Below are 14,822 nucleotides of genomic sequence, written 5' to 3'. Positions count from 1 at the left end.
GCACCGAACATGTCGCGCCAGGCATAACATATCAGGGCAGCATGTCCCCCGACGGTGCTCCCGCTCCCCAGGCGCCCGCCACCCACGCCGCCCGCCATGTCGACCCTCATCCGCCCGCCGCCCATTGACCCCGCCCAGTCGGCCATTGAGAACACGCTCGAGCTCACGCAGCTGTCCGACATCGACCCCGACCTGTTCACCAACAGGCGTCCGCTATGGCACCCCCCGGGCGCGCGAGGCATCTACGGCGGGGCCGCCATTGCCCAGACGCTGAGCGCCGCCCAGAAGACGGTCGAGCCCGAGTTCACCGTCCACTCGATGCACTGCTACTTTGTCCTCGCGGGCAACTCGGAGATCCCCATCATCTACCACGTGGAGCGAGTCCGCTCGGGCAAGAGCTTCGCGACCCGCACGGTGCAGGCGCGGCAGCGGGGCAAGGTCATCTTCACCACCACCATCAGCTTCGTGCGCCAGCACAGCGCGGGCGACAAGGTGCTCGAGCATGCCGTCGAGATGCCCCCCGTGCCCGCCCCCGTCGAGGGCAAGGACGACCTGGACTATGGCGGTGCTGCGACGGGCCCCTTCCAGAGCCAGCGGATCGAGATCCTGAACAGTGCGTCCCTACGCCCTCATTGCCCATGCGTCGCTGACCGCTGACAGACGACTCGCCGCACCCGCACACCAAGAAGACCCGGCAGTGGATCAAGGCCCGCGGCACCATCTCCCCCGCCGGCGGCCACGAAGCCCACCTCGCCGCCCTCGCCTACATGTCCGACAGCTACTTCATCGGCACCATCGCCCGTGTCCACAAGCTCTGGCGCTACGCCGCAGTGCGCAAGACCAAGAGCAAGAGCAGCATAGACGAGGACGTCTTGAAGAAGCTCCTCGCCATGGAAGACGAGGACCTCAAGCGCGTCAAGTTCCTCGACTCGCACGACCTCGAGCGGATACGCAAGTGGAAGAACGGCGAGCGTGAGGAGCCCAAGGAACCCAAGCAGGAGATCGGCATGATGGTCAGCTTGGACCACACCATCTACTTCCACGACCCGAGAAATTTCCGCGCCGATGAGTGGATGTTTACCGAGATGGAGACGCCGTGGAGCGGAGATGGCCGGGGTCTTGTGTTCCAGAAGTTGTTCACCAAGGATGGGCGACTTATCGCTACCTGCGTGCAGGAGGTACCTACCGAGAAGATCCAATTGCAAACCATGCTGACAGGTCCAGGGCGTCGTGCGGTTACGTCAAGACACCGACACCGCGAAAAGCAAGCTCTGAGCCCGCCGCACACCCCCTTGTCCTTCTCTAGACGCGTTCCGCAGTATACTTTTGCACCTCATAGACTTCACTTCAATTCATGTCGTTCCAATTCAATTCCATTCAATTCAATTCAAGCCAAGCCCACTATCCATAGGTCCCCATCAGCTTGTCCATCGCAACCACAGTGCCCCTGCTTCCAGCCCTGGCACACCACTTATCCCGAATCATCACCTGCAACTCCTTCAAACACGTCTCTAGCTTCTTCGCCCGAGCAACCTTGCCCTCCGGCCACCCTAATTCCTCATGCCCCGGCCAAACCGTAGCTTCCCACTGCCCACCCCGCTTCACAGCCTGCAGTCTGAAGCCCCGGAAGCCGCCTTTGTCGGTGAAGTGTACCTTTGCGGCGCCTACAAGGGAGATCAACATTCGATTGAGAAATTGAGTACTACTACTACTCCTTTTCGTATGTAAATGTGTATACCAGAGGGTCTTACGTCCAACATTGTCCGTCTCGCGGATCAAATACAGCCAATCATCGACCTCCCTGCTCAGCGCCTTGGCCGCAGCGCCTTTGGCATCCGTCTTCTGCTTTCCCGCCTGCAGGAACTTGAGCCGCTGCAGCGGCGTGCGGTGCCATGCCGTGGGATGCCACTCTGGGGTCTGCATGCTGGGGCTCTTGACTGTGTAGCGGACGTCCCAGATGAGCGGGTCGGGGCAGGGCATGTTGGTGTGGGTGACGGTTATCGAGGTTTTGCGGATGATGCTCATGAGGATGGATTGGCGTGGGAATGCATGGCGGTGGAGCGATGGCAGCAAAATAAGTCAAGGGGCCGAGTGCGAATTGGAGGCGTGCTTTGTTCGCTGCGATGGACAAAGGGTGGTTGGGGGTTGCGATGGCTGTGGCGGCTTTGGCGCGGTGCGTTGACAATGAGACTTCGCGGCGATCTTCATGTTCGATGCCGAGAGGCATTCGCGCCAAGAGGGTATTGAGGGTAACGTGCGTGCTGTGGCAAGAACTAGTCGTGCTGAGTCGCGCTATGTCGATGTGTGGCCTATGCTGCGTCAACCTCTGCGGAGAGCATGTGACGCACTGAGGGTTGAGTCAGTTGATAGTTGCATACACTCACCCTTGAACGTCCATATCTTAGTCAATACCTTAAGCCAGGTAGCCTCTTACTGTGCATTAAAGAGGCACTCAGACGGCAACTGGACAGAATGCAAAGGTGACATAGTCATGGCAGACTATGGGGACAAAGCATCACCGCTGTCGCAGAGTTAAACAACAACAACAAAACCATGGTCACAGCTCCCAGCTTGGACTGATGTACAGTACATTCGACAACCAACACAGCCATCGTCCCAAGGTAATCTAACTTCACGCCTTGAGATTCTAGTCTCACACAGATTCCTGTTGCTTCTTCTCCAGGTTCCGCACCAGCATCTCCAGCGCCTCCAGAGGGCCCACTGCACCCTCCACAGCGGGATCAACCTTCTTGTAATCTCCATCGCCCGATATCTTCATTCGCCAGCAGCGTTCCCCGTCCTTCTTACCGTCTAGCTCCAATACGATATAAAGATCTGTCAGTGCGGGTTTGTCTAACGGCTGCGCGTATTCTGGTCCTTATTAGAGACGAGCCACGTCGGTGGAGAGTGCATACGGATTATGTTGTCCATCTGTTCAGTCAGGGCTTTCAGGAAAGCCTTATTGTCTGCGGCACTGGTCAGATCTAGCTGGATCTGCGTCATTTCGTTCGTAGATAGAGAGATGTGGAACTGTGCTTTTGCGATGGCGGTACCATCGGTCTCGATTGCGTTGCTGGGTCTGCGCTTCTTGGTGAGGCGGACCTTGGGCATTGTGTTGGTGCAGAAGCTTGTAGAACCCGCGCGTTAGGGTGTAGATAGTTGATGATGGAGTTGGTGATCTTGGGTTTTGTGGCAGCGGCTATTCTAATGGAGAGCAGAATTCAGGGCAGAACGTGAACCGTTATGTATGTGGATACATTCGTGAGTCGAGACACTGCTGCCGAAATGACTCGGCATTGGCACCCTGGAATCCCTAGGAAAATCAGAGCACGCAGTGAAGGTAGTGTGAGTGAGCCTTATCGTGACTGAGTCCTCCAGAAGTGGCAATAGAGGATGTACACATCTGGAGAGCAGAGCGATAGCATTTCATTATCCGTAGAGACAAATTCATGAGTTTGTATCCTGCAACCAGAACATAAACTCATCAGGGACAGAGGTCTCGCACCCAAACTATCATACTGCTCTTGTAGTCGCTCTGAGTTGTCTGCAGCCTAAGTAGGCAATCAAGTCTCCACGGTAGATATACCAGCTCTCTAGGTGCTCCTCTCTTCGTTGCGTCAGAATTTAGCAAGGATTTTGCTGCAACACGTGGATAAGGCATTGACTGTATTGATGCTGTCCATTGCCGTGAAGGTTTTATTGTTTGGAGTTGGTACAAGCACTGTTCAGCTGAAATGTTTCCGAAGACATCCAACTCCAGCGCTGTGGACGCTCCCAATACTTCTTAGACCTTCTCTACCACCTTCTTCGCCATCTTGAACCTTGCGAACAGCACGAATAACGAGGAGGCAGTCGCTACTCCGCCGGCGTAGAAGATAGCAGGTCGATAGACTTCGACACCCAGGCCCTGTCCGCCTTGCTGTTTACCACCGGCGGCCTGTAAAAGATAGCCCGCGATGGGTGATCCCATTAAGTATCCACCACTCCATCCGGCGACGGCCATTGACATTGCTACGGCAGCCCGACCTGGACCAAACATGCTTGCGACAACAGTTGGTAGAGTTGTGAAGAAGGAACCATTGGCTGCACCATTGAGTGCTGCAAAGACAGCAAGCGGCGCAAGCGTATCGGACACGGGCCAAATCGCCAGCATGGAGACGGCATTGAGTATCATCGTGATCAGAAACATGTTGACGGGCCCGATTTTATCGCACAAAGGCCCTGCGGCGAATCTTCCTACGGCGTTGCATGCGTTGAAGGCAGCTACCAGGCCGGCACCGGTGCTCGAGCTCAGATTGATGCTTTGGGCGAACAATGGTAGGAAGTAGGGCGGGACAAACAGTGCGAAGGATCCGATCGCGCCCGCGAAGAAGACGGTCACGAACGGAACGGATCGAAACATTGACGTGTCCACCAACGGAACACTGCGCAGTCGAACGCGATCTTTCTGCATGTAAGCCGCCGGCAGGCCAGTCGCAAGGGTCACAAGGCCTTGGATCCGGAACGTCCACGCAATGCCCACGCGGCGGTACATTGCTTCAATCGCCACGGCGAGAACACAGCCGCCGATACCACCGCCCAGCTTGACAATGCCATTCGCGAGACCTAGATGACCGGAAAAGTACTGCACGGGCAGTCCATTGGAAACCGTATACACCATGCTCATGCCTACGCCCGCGAGGATGCCCATAGTGCCGAAGAGCGCCCCAACCTCTGCAGTACAGAAGCTGCTGCTGATCAAGCTCGCGCTCATCAAGCACACGCCGGCCATTGAAGTGCGACGGCTTCCGGCCCAGCGCATGAACTGGACAACGAAGATTCCAAGGCCTGCGCTGAGGCAAAGGCCTAGTGAGCCGACGAACGAGACGGTCGACGTTGGGACCGAGCGAAGGGACGAGTCGAGGAGCGCCGCTTGTAGAACACCCCAACAATTGATGACTCCGTTGCTCCAGAATGCAGTGATGGAGCAGCAGAACACGACCATCCAGCCGTAGCCACCATCGGGAATAGCGGTGGTAGAGTATGCTGCATCTTCTGGAACTTCATCTGGATTCTGGGCAGCGTCGGTTCCGTACGCGGTGAGCGATGCTCGGTCTGTAGTGGCAAGCTCGGTGAGCTCAATGCGCTCCTCGGTTGTTGTGGAGGACATCCTGAGACAAGAGAGTCGCTATGCTGGTCAATTCTTGACCGAGAGGCACTCGTTGCATTATGTAGGTTATCAAGAGGATGCACCAAACATCTGGCGGGCTAGTGCGCGCCCTTTGATCGCCGGCTAAGCGCGCGGAGGGCTGAACCTACCCCAAATGGACACGGCAAGGACGGCACTTTCCCTTGACTTGTTCTTTTGAATTTGCAGCACAAGTCATTGTGGGTGACCTTTTGCAACACGAATCAGCGATACGGCGGGTTTGAGTCGCATTTTGCTTAGTTCAGAGCTGGGCTGACTCAGGCTACGGTGAGACTCTACGTATCTTATACAATATTGTACCGCCGTTGATCACAAGCGAGAGAATGATTCAGAGCCACAAGGCTTTGAGTTTGGAACAGGATGCAATGCCATCGCGAAATCATTAGCTGTCACACACCCAGGCGAGCGTCTCCTAGGCGAACATACATCTATCGCATTAGGAGGTGCGAGCGATAGTCTTCTCGATTCAGCTTGGGGCCTTTGGAGTGAGCCTACAGGAAAAGTCTTACTTTCAGGTATTATAATAGCTTCGAATCTTAGCTGAACACTCAAAGTGCTGCGCCTCAGGCTCAAACGTACCAAATGTAGCTCTAACATGACATCATCCATTGCTCTATAAACTCGACACGGAGGGGCGAAGCCTCTAGAGCCTACGTTCTCGTGTTATGATGTTCATCAGTGTCCAGATAGGGTCCCTGGCCGGCTAATTGGATTCAAGTCGCAATCAGGGGTCCTCCTACCCCACTACTCACCGATGGCACCTTCATCGACTTCTTCATATAGCCCCAGCCAAGACATCCCTTCAGCAGACCCACAGCAGCGATTTGGCAACAAAAAACATCAAAAATGCCACAATCGACCCTCTCGCGTCTCCGTGCAGCCCAAATTCCATGGACACTCCACATCGCCACGCTGCTCTTGTCCAAATCTCTCCTTCCCTCGCCCTCACTACCTCCCTTTCTCCTCGCCTATGCCCTCACCACCGTCCTTCTCGACACCGAAGCCTTCCTGGCCGCGCTCCAAGATCCAGATGAACCACCCTTAATCCCCCACCTCTACCTCCCCTTCCTGGGCCACGTCATCGGCATGTTCTGGCACGGAGCCTCCTACTTTGCACGCGTCAACGCTGCAACTCAGTACCCGATCTACACTCTGCTCACGCTGACTGGCCGGACCATCGTAGTGACTGATCCCGCCCTGGCAGGCACGATACAGAAAGCCAGCAAGAATACCAGTTTCTACGGCATGATCCTGGAAGTCACGAAGCGGCTGGTCGATCTAGATGAACCGACGATGGAAATCATTCGGTGGAACATCAACGGGGAGCATGGGCCCCACGAAGGACTGATGCACGAGGCGGGGAGCATGGTGGCTGGGGAACTGAGTCCAGGGCCGAGCCTGAACGAGATGAGTACGGCGCAGCTGCAGCAGTTTGCGACGCTACTGGATGTGTTTGTGTCGAGCCCGGCGGGCGTAGAGATCTCCCTCATGGAGTTCGTGAAGCGGATCTTTACTGTTGCGAATGCGTTCGCCATCTACGGGCCGCAGAATCCCTTCGCCTTGACGCCGTCCTTGGTGCACGACTTCTGGACGTGGGAAAGCGGAATGACTGCTGTAATGGCAAATATATTCCCTTCTCTCACGGCGCGGAAACCTTACCTCGCACGCGAAGCCATCAACGCCGCGCTTCAAGACTTCGTAGCCAAGGAACACTACCGCGCCGCTTCAGCAATGATTCAGAAGCGCGTTCAGATCAATCTCAAGCATGGACTCTCACATAAAATGGCTGGCCACGCCGAACTCATCCTGCTCTTTGGTATCGTAGGCAACGCAGTCCCAACGACATTCTGGGTACTGGCCAACATATTCTCTCGGCCGGAGCTCCTGGCCAGGATCCGGGAAGAGACTAGCAAAGCAGTAATTTGCCCGCGTAGCAATCCAGGTAGCCCAAGGGAGAAAGTTATCAGCGTAGCGCAGTTGAAGGCGACATGTCCTTTGTTAGTTTCCACCTACCGCGAGACGATCCGCTCAGTGGCCAATCTATCTTCTGTGCGTCTTGTGGTACACACACACACCGTGTCAGCGCCGGGACACCGTCCATATCTCTTGCGTAAAGGGGCCATGGTGCAGATTGCCTCTGGCGTCATTCATGCGCTGAGAGCAGTTTGGGGCCCTGATGCTGGCGAATTCAACCCCTCACGCTTCATGTCGGCTACTACCTCTACCGAGCAGTTCTCATCGTCATCGTCTGCTACTGAAAGCACAGCGACCGCGCTCCCCAAGGGCGTGCCGAGCGCAGCATACCGGGGCTTCGGCGGCGGCAGTATAATTTGTCCTGGTCGACACTTTGCACAAAACGAGATCCTTGGGTTTGTGGCCCTCTGCGTGCACACATTGGAAGTTGTGGATGCGAAGACAGGCGGTTCTTTAATGCTACCAGCAAAAAATGACAAGAGAATTCCATTGAGCGTTATGAAGCCAGTGAAGGAGCCGCAAGTGCTGATCAAGCGCAGGGAGGCAGAAGACTCTGTAGCGTGGCGGCTTGAATTGTAATTTCGAATAAAGATTGGCGAGAGCATATGCAGTATGTCCATATCGACGTGGTACAATCTTATTGCACGAATACCGCGTGATGCTAACCTCTCAACACAAGAGCTTGGGTAGAAACCAAGATCTTCCAACGTTGATCCTGACGTGACGTATCAACGACCATGTGTATCAATATTTGTAGCACGATACTGTATAATTGGTGATTATATCATACAAGGGGCTTAAACTGCAAGCGGTTTTAGCTTGACACTTTCGATGGACAATATAATATGCATTGAGCAGTTGGTGATTGGTATCAATATGTACGCGCGGAAGAATCATCTTACAAACGGCTGCCACGTCGCGCTCTCAGTACCCATTGTGGTGGATACTTATAGTTTGTTGTCAGTATGACTGACGACGCTAGCCCTCCGAGCTTCCAAAACAGTCTCAGCTGCCATGGGGGGTCCCTGGTAGTTCTTCTTTCCCCAAATGAAGTACCACGCAGTCGAGATGAAAACGAAGCCAACAAAGACAACACTGGCGTAGTTCATGGTCTCCAGGGTGACTGGAAGGAACGTGGGCATGCAGAACAACGGGATGATGAAGATTGACCAGACTGTGTGCATGTTAGTAAGACAAAAGGGACAGCAGAAGTGATTCCTTACTGATAGAGACCCAGTTGCAAAAGGTTCCCAAAGCGCCCAGATAGAAGCTACCTTCTTTGACCTGCTGGCGTCCGTTCATCACGGAAGCGATGATTGGTACAGCGTAGCTGAGAGTCAAGGTGATGACACCGACTCCGGAGAAAGCGTTGAAAGCCGCGGTCGAACCGAAGTAGATGAAAGCCAGCAACACTTGGATGGCCATACTGAGCATCATGGCATTCAACGGGACGTCGAGCTTCGTGTTGACCTTGTTCCACCTGACGACCGACGTTAGTAAACACCCCCGACTATCTCTATGACGAGATATTTGCTTACCACTGGAATCCAGGGATGGCACCATCACGAGCAAAGGCCCAAGTGCATCGCGAAGCCGCTGTTGTGCATCCGATACCGCAAATGAGACCAAGTACGAGAAGCGGAATGAAAAGCGCGAAAGAACCGCCCGCAGAGCCAATGGCGGATTTAATGATGGTGGGTACTGGCTGGCCAGAAGCAAGCGCCGCGAGCATGGCTTGATCTGGGAACACGAAGAGAATCGGGACAAGGAAGATGATGCCCATGATGGTGTTTAAGACAATGGTACCAACCATGGCCTTGGGAACCTGCGTCGCGGGCTTTTGTACCTCTTCGCACATCCTACAACGAGTCAGCATCGAGCACTCCTAGGGGACTTATCTGACCATCGTGACGAGGTTGCAAGGGCAAGGCTGCAAGGGACTTTGTCGCATGGGAAAGGTACGTTGTTGCTCTGGAAGAAATGCCGAAAATGTCGCGTTGGCAGGGAGTCTCACGATATGATCATTCCCGTCGATGATGTCGCATAGGCAGCGTGGAGGAGTCCAACAAAGAAGGACCAGCCGGATGGCCACCCGCTGTTGCTCGTATCAAATTCTCCAAAGACGTAGCTAGCATTGCGACGTCCTTCTTTGGCGATGGCCAGAATGCACACAATGATGGCAATCACACCAGCAAATGTCCAGTAAATGGCGAATGTCTAGTGTCGCGGATTAGAGGCGCGATGGACGGGGTTGAGTTTTGCTCACATCTAGCAGTGGCAGCCACTTGTTGCCGAGGGCAGAGGTGAGGTTACAAAGGATTGTGATGCCGAAGAAGATGAGCCAGAGTTGGTAGGGCTCTCCGGGAAAGATGCCTACGCCCGGCTCGGACTCGAATACGTTGAGACAGGCTGCGAGGAACGAAGCGGTTCCGAAGTTGACGGCAAGGGTGATGGTGATGTTACCCACGACGAAGGCCCACCCGCAGATCCAGGATACAATCTTCCTGTACTGGGGTGGTGAGAGCATGAAAGATTGGTAGTAGACACCTCCAGCGGTGGGATAGACGCTGGTGATTTCGCCTAGAGAGGCAGCAACGCAAAGAATGATGAGGGAGACCAGGACCCAGCCCCAAATGATGTCGACGGGTCCTCCGTTGACGACTGGGTAGTAGAGCGTGGTGGTGAGACCGTAGGGCACCGAGGCCATGACAAAGGACATGAAGGCGACCTGGAAAGTTGATCTGCTGCGCACGAGTTCGCTCTTGTAGCCCATGGCTTCCAAAAGCTCGTCGGCAGCGACCACTCCACCATCCTCCGAGTGCCCTTCTCTCTTCACATCTTTAGCACCCAGATTGCGTCGGTGGACGTCGTTCTCGGCGGCGAAGGCATCGGACTGGGTCCCAAAGGCGTGGTCCGCCATGCTGTGTGGTGGTGGAAAGAGCGTGAGGAGGGAGAGGATCGGCGCGGGAGAAAATCTACACGCAGGGTGGACACGCGACGGCTTTCATAGGTGCAGGTGAAGGGGAAGGGTGGGATGGGCACGGACCAGGCGCGCTGCCAGGACTAGCAGGTCGATGCTGAGCAGGGTTGGAGGCCGCTAGCCGCGAGCGTCGGCAGGCTCCAGCAGCCAGCGGGCCACGAGCTCTGCGGGCACCAGCAGCCTGGCGCGGGCTCTGGCTCTGCGCCGGCGACGCCCTAGCTAGGCTTGCATGCGCGTGGTTGGCCTGGGGGGCCTGCGGTGCTGGGCAGTTCCTGCGGCGGTAGCTGCCAAAGTAGGGCTGAAAATTCAGATCCGGCGCCACGCAGCGGGGCTCCAGAGATGATGTGGTCATGGCCCGGCACGCTGGCATTGCGCGTCGGCCTCTCGTCGGCGCTGCGCCGTTGCTGGAGCTGCTAGAAGCTGGACGAGGCTTGTCCGGCGTCGCGTGTCTTGTCGTCGTTGCGGTGCGAAGCTGCTCGAGGCCAATCGGAGCCGCCGCCTCTGCCGCGAATGCGTGCCGCGGTCGGTGCCCCGGGCTGGGCGGCGGATGCAACGAGAGGCGGCGGAGACGCGGCGATGGGTACGCGGTGTTGAGTGCGACTTGGCCGCGATGGGCATACTGATGCATCCAAGCGCGCGTTGCGAGGCCGGGGGTGGCGCGCTTCCAACCCCATCCGTGAGGAAGTTGCGACCGTTGCGGGCAAAAAGGAACGACGACTCGCCTCGCGCTTGCCTTTCCCATCTTATCACCATGCCATCGCTGCGGGGCGCTCCCGCAACCCTCCAGATCCTTCCATTTCCTGCCCGGATCACCAGCGTTTCTCGCTGCGCGCACGTCCTGTGCGGGAACCAGTGTTGCGCATGCGCGGCCGAGATTACCACGCCTCCTGGCCACCGAGCGCCCATTTTTTGTCGCCCACTATGACGCTGCTGTGCCGAGATTAGGGAGCCGCGAGATCCCTTTCCAGCCTCGCTCCAGGGGCCGATGCACTCCCTCACCGCATCCGGAATGGGAAGCACGGGTTCGAGTGCTTGACTGAGACATGTTCCTGAGGAGACAGAATGCGAAGTTGCGAACAGTGGAACACGAGCCACACACTCTCTCTGGCGACCGAGACAAAGCACCAAGTGTCAAACCACGTCATGTGACCGGCGTATTCAGTCCAGAACCCCCGGACTACAATCCGTCCTCTAGCGTTCCGTTCTCTCCTCCGGCCGTGAAAGCCAATGAGCTTCTTAGTTCTTCCACCTGCAATTACTCTCCGCCTGGCCTTCGACTTGCGCTGTGCCGTCGTTGGTGCTCCGCGGTTGATAAGCGTACTCTTCCGCGGATCGTTGCAGGTTTCCTGACCCGAGTGCTACCCTCTAGTGAAAGCGAAAAGTGACTCGGCGCGTAAAAGGACCGACCAGATCCCGTTGAGAGTAAACTACGTCTTCACTTTGCGGCTGGTGCACAGCAGCATCACCGATTAGGTGACTAGGAAGCTCAAGAAGAAGGAATGCAGGCTGGACACCAGGTACATATCGACGTGTACCTGTGTATGGCCTGTCCGGCTGCGTTGAATAATCAGAGCTGAGAATCAAATCACACAGAGAGATATGGTTAAACCGATGGTCAATCGAAGAATACTTACCAGGTATGCTCCAGCGTGAACGACGCTGCGCAGTCCCTGTTTAGCAGTACCCGGACGTGGACGCAACGATCGACGGCCTCAGGCAGCCAGGCTTCGTATAGACGAGCCGCGCACGACCTCTGCGACGATGCTAGATGTGAAACTCAGCTTTCGTCTCCCTCATCATAGTGTAGGCAGACGATCGCAGTTCAAGACGCACGGCATTACGAAGCTGTATGTATAATGCTTCAACCCAGTAGTCCTCCAGTGAATAGAATACCCAGCCCATCACCATAGCGTTACCGCAGACTGTCTTGTTACATCCCAAGGTCTCTTGCTATTTCAGGCGTTTCAGGTGCGCAGATGATACAAAAATAAGACTGGCCTACCCTTTCTACGATGGAGATCAACCCTGCGGTATCCCAATAGCTTGGCGAGGTGTGTGAAGGAATACCCTGGCGCGCTGCGCTCGAATTAGCGTGCGGCCCTGCTGCACCACAAACAGACCACCTCTCAATGCGCCTCACGTTTCAACAGTGTACAATCTGCACAGACTCTCCCATTGAAGCAGTTTTATGCCGTCGGTCTGAGAGACTACACGAAACACGTACCTCAACGGGTTGGCTTCCCCACCTCTAAGGCGAGAGCAACGAGAACAACAAGTTGACGGCTTCAAGCCGACCACTATCAAAACTGCACGACGGATGCCAGCCTTTAATGCGCATGAGATTATCGGGTGAACCGTCCGACATGGGACGCAGACATGCTCTGACGTCAGAACGACGTGCGGTCGTAAAGGGAAGAAGCGACGTTGTGCACAGAAGATAGACGCCTCTTCGACCTTCAACCAAGCTCTCAACCCCCTGCTCGTTTACTAGAATGTCGTCGACCCAGGAGCCAAGTGCTTCGAGGAATATCATTGTGTCAGGTGGCGCACAAGGAATTGGACGAGCTTTGGGACGCTACTTCCTCGAGGCCGGCCACCGCATCTTCATCTTCGACATCCAAGAGGAGGAACTCGAGTACACCGCAACTAAGCACCTCGAAAAATACCACAAAGACGGAAAGGTCGGGTACGCAGTCTGCAATCTCCGCAATGTTGACGCAATACGATCCAAAGTCGACGAGGCCGCCAAGTTCTTTGGAGGACAGATTGATGTACTAGTCAACAACGGAGGCATCGCCTCCCCACACTGGAAGGACAACAAGACCATGGAAGACAAGGAGACCTATGACCAATGGCTAGCGTACATGGAAACCAATCTGACGGCCCCCTTCGCCATGTCACAGGCCTGCATCCCTTTCATGAAGCACCGAGAATCAGAATCGCACAACTCCCTGGGCGCACACAAGCACGTTGCAGGTCCATGCATCATCCACATCGGCTCGTTCCGCGCACATCAAAGTGATCTAAACCAGGAGGGCTATGCCGCGAGCAAAGCTGGGCAGCTGGGTCTTATGCAGGCTATGTCGGTCAGTCTCGGTCCCTTGGGAATACGAACAAATCTTGTGGCGCCAGGAAGGATCAAGGTCGGGCATGAAAGCAAGGAAGGCGACGAGCATGGCCATACCTGGGAGGGCCAAAACACTGAGAAGGACATTGACGATCATACCACAAATAGAGCGGGGCGGCCGAAGGATATTGCAGACGCGTGCTTGTATTTGATCAATGCAGGCTTCGTCAACGGAGTGGACATCACCGTGGATGGAGGAGCCTTGAGGAAAAAGGCAGCTTGAGCACGGCTGTACAGCCCCGCTTACGCGTCACGAGTCCATGTGTAACGAATACCATTACTTCCCGAATGCAAAATCGATTGTATACCCTGTCTCTAACCGTCCGCGTTCCAATACGGGTAGCAATATCCCGTTGGCCTAACCGGGCACGTCTTTTCGCTGTCCTTTGGCAACGGCGGGTCATACGCCTTGCACACAAACCTATCATGACACATTGTATAGCCTGCACAGTACGCATAGTCCGCATCGAAACATGCCCCACCATAAGAAGGGTTCCCAAACATCTTCTGACACGGAAACTCTCTGCCCTCGAAAACGACTTTGCCAGCCTCAACCCCAATCTTGTACGCCGCTGCTTCGGCAGGAATCTGCACGCTCACAAACCCCCGGGGGTTTGGAGCGTCGGCCCAGAAGAACGCGCTCGTGTTGTGGCCTTCCCAGCGGACGTATGGTGTTGCAGCTTGCGGCATTGTGTACTGCCATTGTTGAGGTGTGTGAGGACTGTAAAGGCCGATGTGGGACCAAGTACGCGTGGCGTTGTTGACGGTGTTAGGGTCTTTTGAAGGGTTGGCGAGGTTGCTGCATTGGACGAGGTGGAACTCGAGGTCGAAGTTGGCTGGGGGACTATTTGTCTGTGCCGCCGTGAGGAAGAGTAAAGCGCTGCTGATGATCACGGCTAGGGCCTGCATCGTGAGAGGATCGGGGCAATTTCACTACACGGTGTGAGAATGCACTTCTCTTATAAATGTCGCTTTGTTCACTTTTCTCGTGCGAGTTGTAGAGGTTCTTAGTTTAGGCGTGCATTTTGCCAGGGAGTGTAGTTGATTGCCGCGCAACATTAATATCGAGCATGCTACTTTGTACAGGAAAAGCATCTAGGCTTCTGCGAGCTGCATGCACGACGAGATCCAGTTCCTTCATCAAGTGTAGTCGATCGTGTACATCGCGGAAATTCCGGCATTTGGAGCGAGGTACGGTGCTGTTTACTGCAGTAAGTATTGTTTCATCTAATGTCGTTGCGGTGCACGCCGTGTTGAGCTGCTACCGATACGCCGACCATAGTTTGTGACCACTCTTTGCATCGTCGTCTCCTTGGGGTGTGCGAAAGGCCTCTTGGAAATGCAAAACCCTAGAAATGGCCGCTAACTGGCCTTCTTATAGTCATGAAGACCCGAGTTATTTTCGCCCGCCTATAAGCCTGCTCAGGGTATTGTCGTACCACTTTTGCCGCTGAGCCACGCGAAGGAACCGATGGGGTGACAATCTTCGCCAGATCTCCCCACCAAACGCGCCCTCATCCGCGTGCGACCAGCGTATCACACGACGCAAGCCC

The 14,822-nt window shown here is 55.4% G+C and overlaps 8 protein-coding genes across 8 annotated transcripts; 3 read left to right on the top strand and 5 right to left on the bottom strand.

Moving 5' to 3' along the window:
• The first annotated feature begins 23 nt into the window (after positions 1-23).
• CC84DRAFT_1167080 (Thioesterase/thiol ester dehydrase-isomerase) lies at positions 24-1,377 on the top strand. Its single transcript, XM_018179115.1, has 3 exons — positions 24-613; positions 661-1,178; positions 1,225-1,377. Exons 1-3 carry the CDS (start codon positions 97-99, stop codon positions 1,273-1,275), a joined length of 1,086 nt encoding a protein of 361 aa, XP_018032254.1. The 5' UTR covers positions 24-96; the 3' UTR covers positions 1,276-1,377.
• Positions 1,378-1,401: 24 nt separating this feature from the next.
• On the bottom strand, positions 1,402-1,980 carry CC84DRAFT_1178869 (uncharacterized protein; the record flags this gene model as incomplete). Its single annotated transcript, XM_018180369.1, has 1 exon — positions 1,402-1,980. One exon carries the CDS (start codon positions 1,978-1,980, stop codon positions 1,402-1,404), a length of 579 nt encoding a protein of 192 aa, XP_018032253.1.
• A 673-nt stretch (positions 1,981-2,653) lies between these two features.
• On the bottom strand, positions 2,654-3,111 carry CC84DRAFT_1220265 (uncharacterized protein; the record flags this gene model as incomplete). The annotated part of the gene is made up of 2 exons (XM_018183152.1): positions 2,654-2,871; positions 2,916-3,111. The coding sequence occupies 2 exons, from the start codon at positions 3,109-3,111 to the stop codon at positions 2,654-2,656; spliced, it is 414 nt and encodes a 137-aa protein (XP_018032252.1).
• Positions 3,112-3,784: 673 nt separating this feature from the next.
• CC84DRAFT_1220264 (MFS general substrate transporter) lies at positions 3,785-5,149 on the bottom strand (the record flags this gene model as incomplete). Its single annotated transcript, XM_018183151.1, has 1 exon — positions 3,785-5,149. One exon carries the CDS (start codon positions 5,147-5,149, stop codon positions 3,785-3,787), a length of 1,365 nt encoding a protein of 454 aa, XP_018032251.1.
• Positions 5,150-6,214: 1,065 nt separating this feature from the next.
• Positions 6,215-7,594, top strand: CC84DRAFT_1074571 (cytochrome P450; the record flags this gene model as incomplete). Its single annotated transcript, XM_018173700.1, has 2 exons — positions 6,215-7,428; positions 7,483-7,594. Coding segments are annotated over 2 exons (1,326 nt in total), but the record flags the coding sequence as incomplete, so codon positions are not given.
• A 331-nt stretch (positions 7,595-7,925) lies between these two features.
• On the bottom strand, positions 7,926-10,082 carry CC84DRAFT_1251774 (amino acid transporter; the record flags this gene model as incomplete). Its single annotated transcript, XM_018184339.1, has 5 exons — positions 7,926-8,336; positions 8,386-8,642; positions 8,701-9,021; positions 9,177-9,379; positions 9,429-10,082. The coding sequence occupies 5 exons, from the start codon at positions 10,080-10,082 to the stop codon at positions 8,110-8,112; spliced, it is 1,662 nt and encodes a 553-aa protein (XP_018032249.1). The 3' UTR covers positions 7,926-8,109.
• A 1,756-nt stretch (positions 10,083-11,838) lies between these two features.
• Positions 11,839-13,492, top strand: CC84DRAFT_1198243 (short chain alcohol dehydrogenase; the record flags this gene model as incomplete). The annotated part of the gene is made up of 2 exons (XM_018181557.1): positions 11,839-12,172; positions 12,650-13,492. Exons 1-2 carry the CDS (start codon positions 12,155-12,157, stop codon positions 13,490-13,492), a joined length of 861 nt encoding a protein of 286 aa, XP_018032248.1. The 5' UTR covers positions 11,839-12,154.
• Positions 13,493-13,538: 46 nt separating this feature from the next.
• On the bottom strand, positions 13,539-14,666 carry CC84DRAFT_972825 (uncharacterized protein). The gene is made up of 2 exons (XM_018188014.1): positions 14,547-14,666; positions 13,539-14,468 (listed from the first exon to the last, which is right to left on the bottom strand). The coding sequence occupies exon 2, from the start codon at positions 14,176-14,178 to the stop codon at positions 13,585-13,587; it is 594 nt and encodes a 197-aa protein (XP_018032247.1). The 5' UTR covers positions 14,179-14,468; positions 14,547-14,666; the 3' UTR covers positions 13,539-13,584.
• Positions 14,667-14,822: the final 156 nt, after the last annotated feature.

Source organism: Paraphaeosphaeria sporulosa (assembly GCF_001642045.1).
Source record: "Paraphaeosphaeria sporulosa strain AP3s5-JAC2a unplaced genomic scaffold CC84scaffold_9, whole genome shotgun sequence".
NCBI classification, from domain to species: Eukaryota; Fungi; Ascomycota; class Dothideomycetes; order Pleosporales; family Didymosphaeriaceae; genus Paraphaeosphaeria; species Paraphaeosphaeria sporulosa.
The sequence above is the reverse complement of the archived record's forward strand: the minus strand, read 5'-3'. Positions and strand labels throughout refer to the sequence as shown.

Bases quoted from the DNA above. Each gene is read 5' to 3' on its own strand.
- CC84DRAFT_972825 (XM_018188014.1), bottom strand. From the start codon at position 14,178: ATGCAGGCCCTAGCCGTGATCATCAGCAGCGCTTTACTCTTCCTCACG.
- CC84DRAFT_1167080 (XM_018179115.1), top strand. From the start codon at position 97: ATGTCGACCCTCATCCGCCCGCCGCCCATTGACCCCGCCCAGTCGGCC. The intron at 614-660 runs GTGCGTCCCTAC...GACCGCTGACAG, and splicing joins GCGGATCGAGATCCTGAACA to ACGACTCGCCGCACCCGCAC. The intron at 1,179-1,224 runs GTACCTACCGAG...TGACAGGTCCAG, and splicing joins TCGCTACCTGCGTGCAGGAG to GGCGTCGTGCGGTTACGTCA.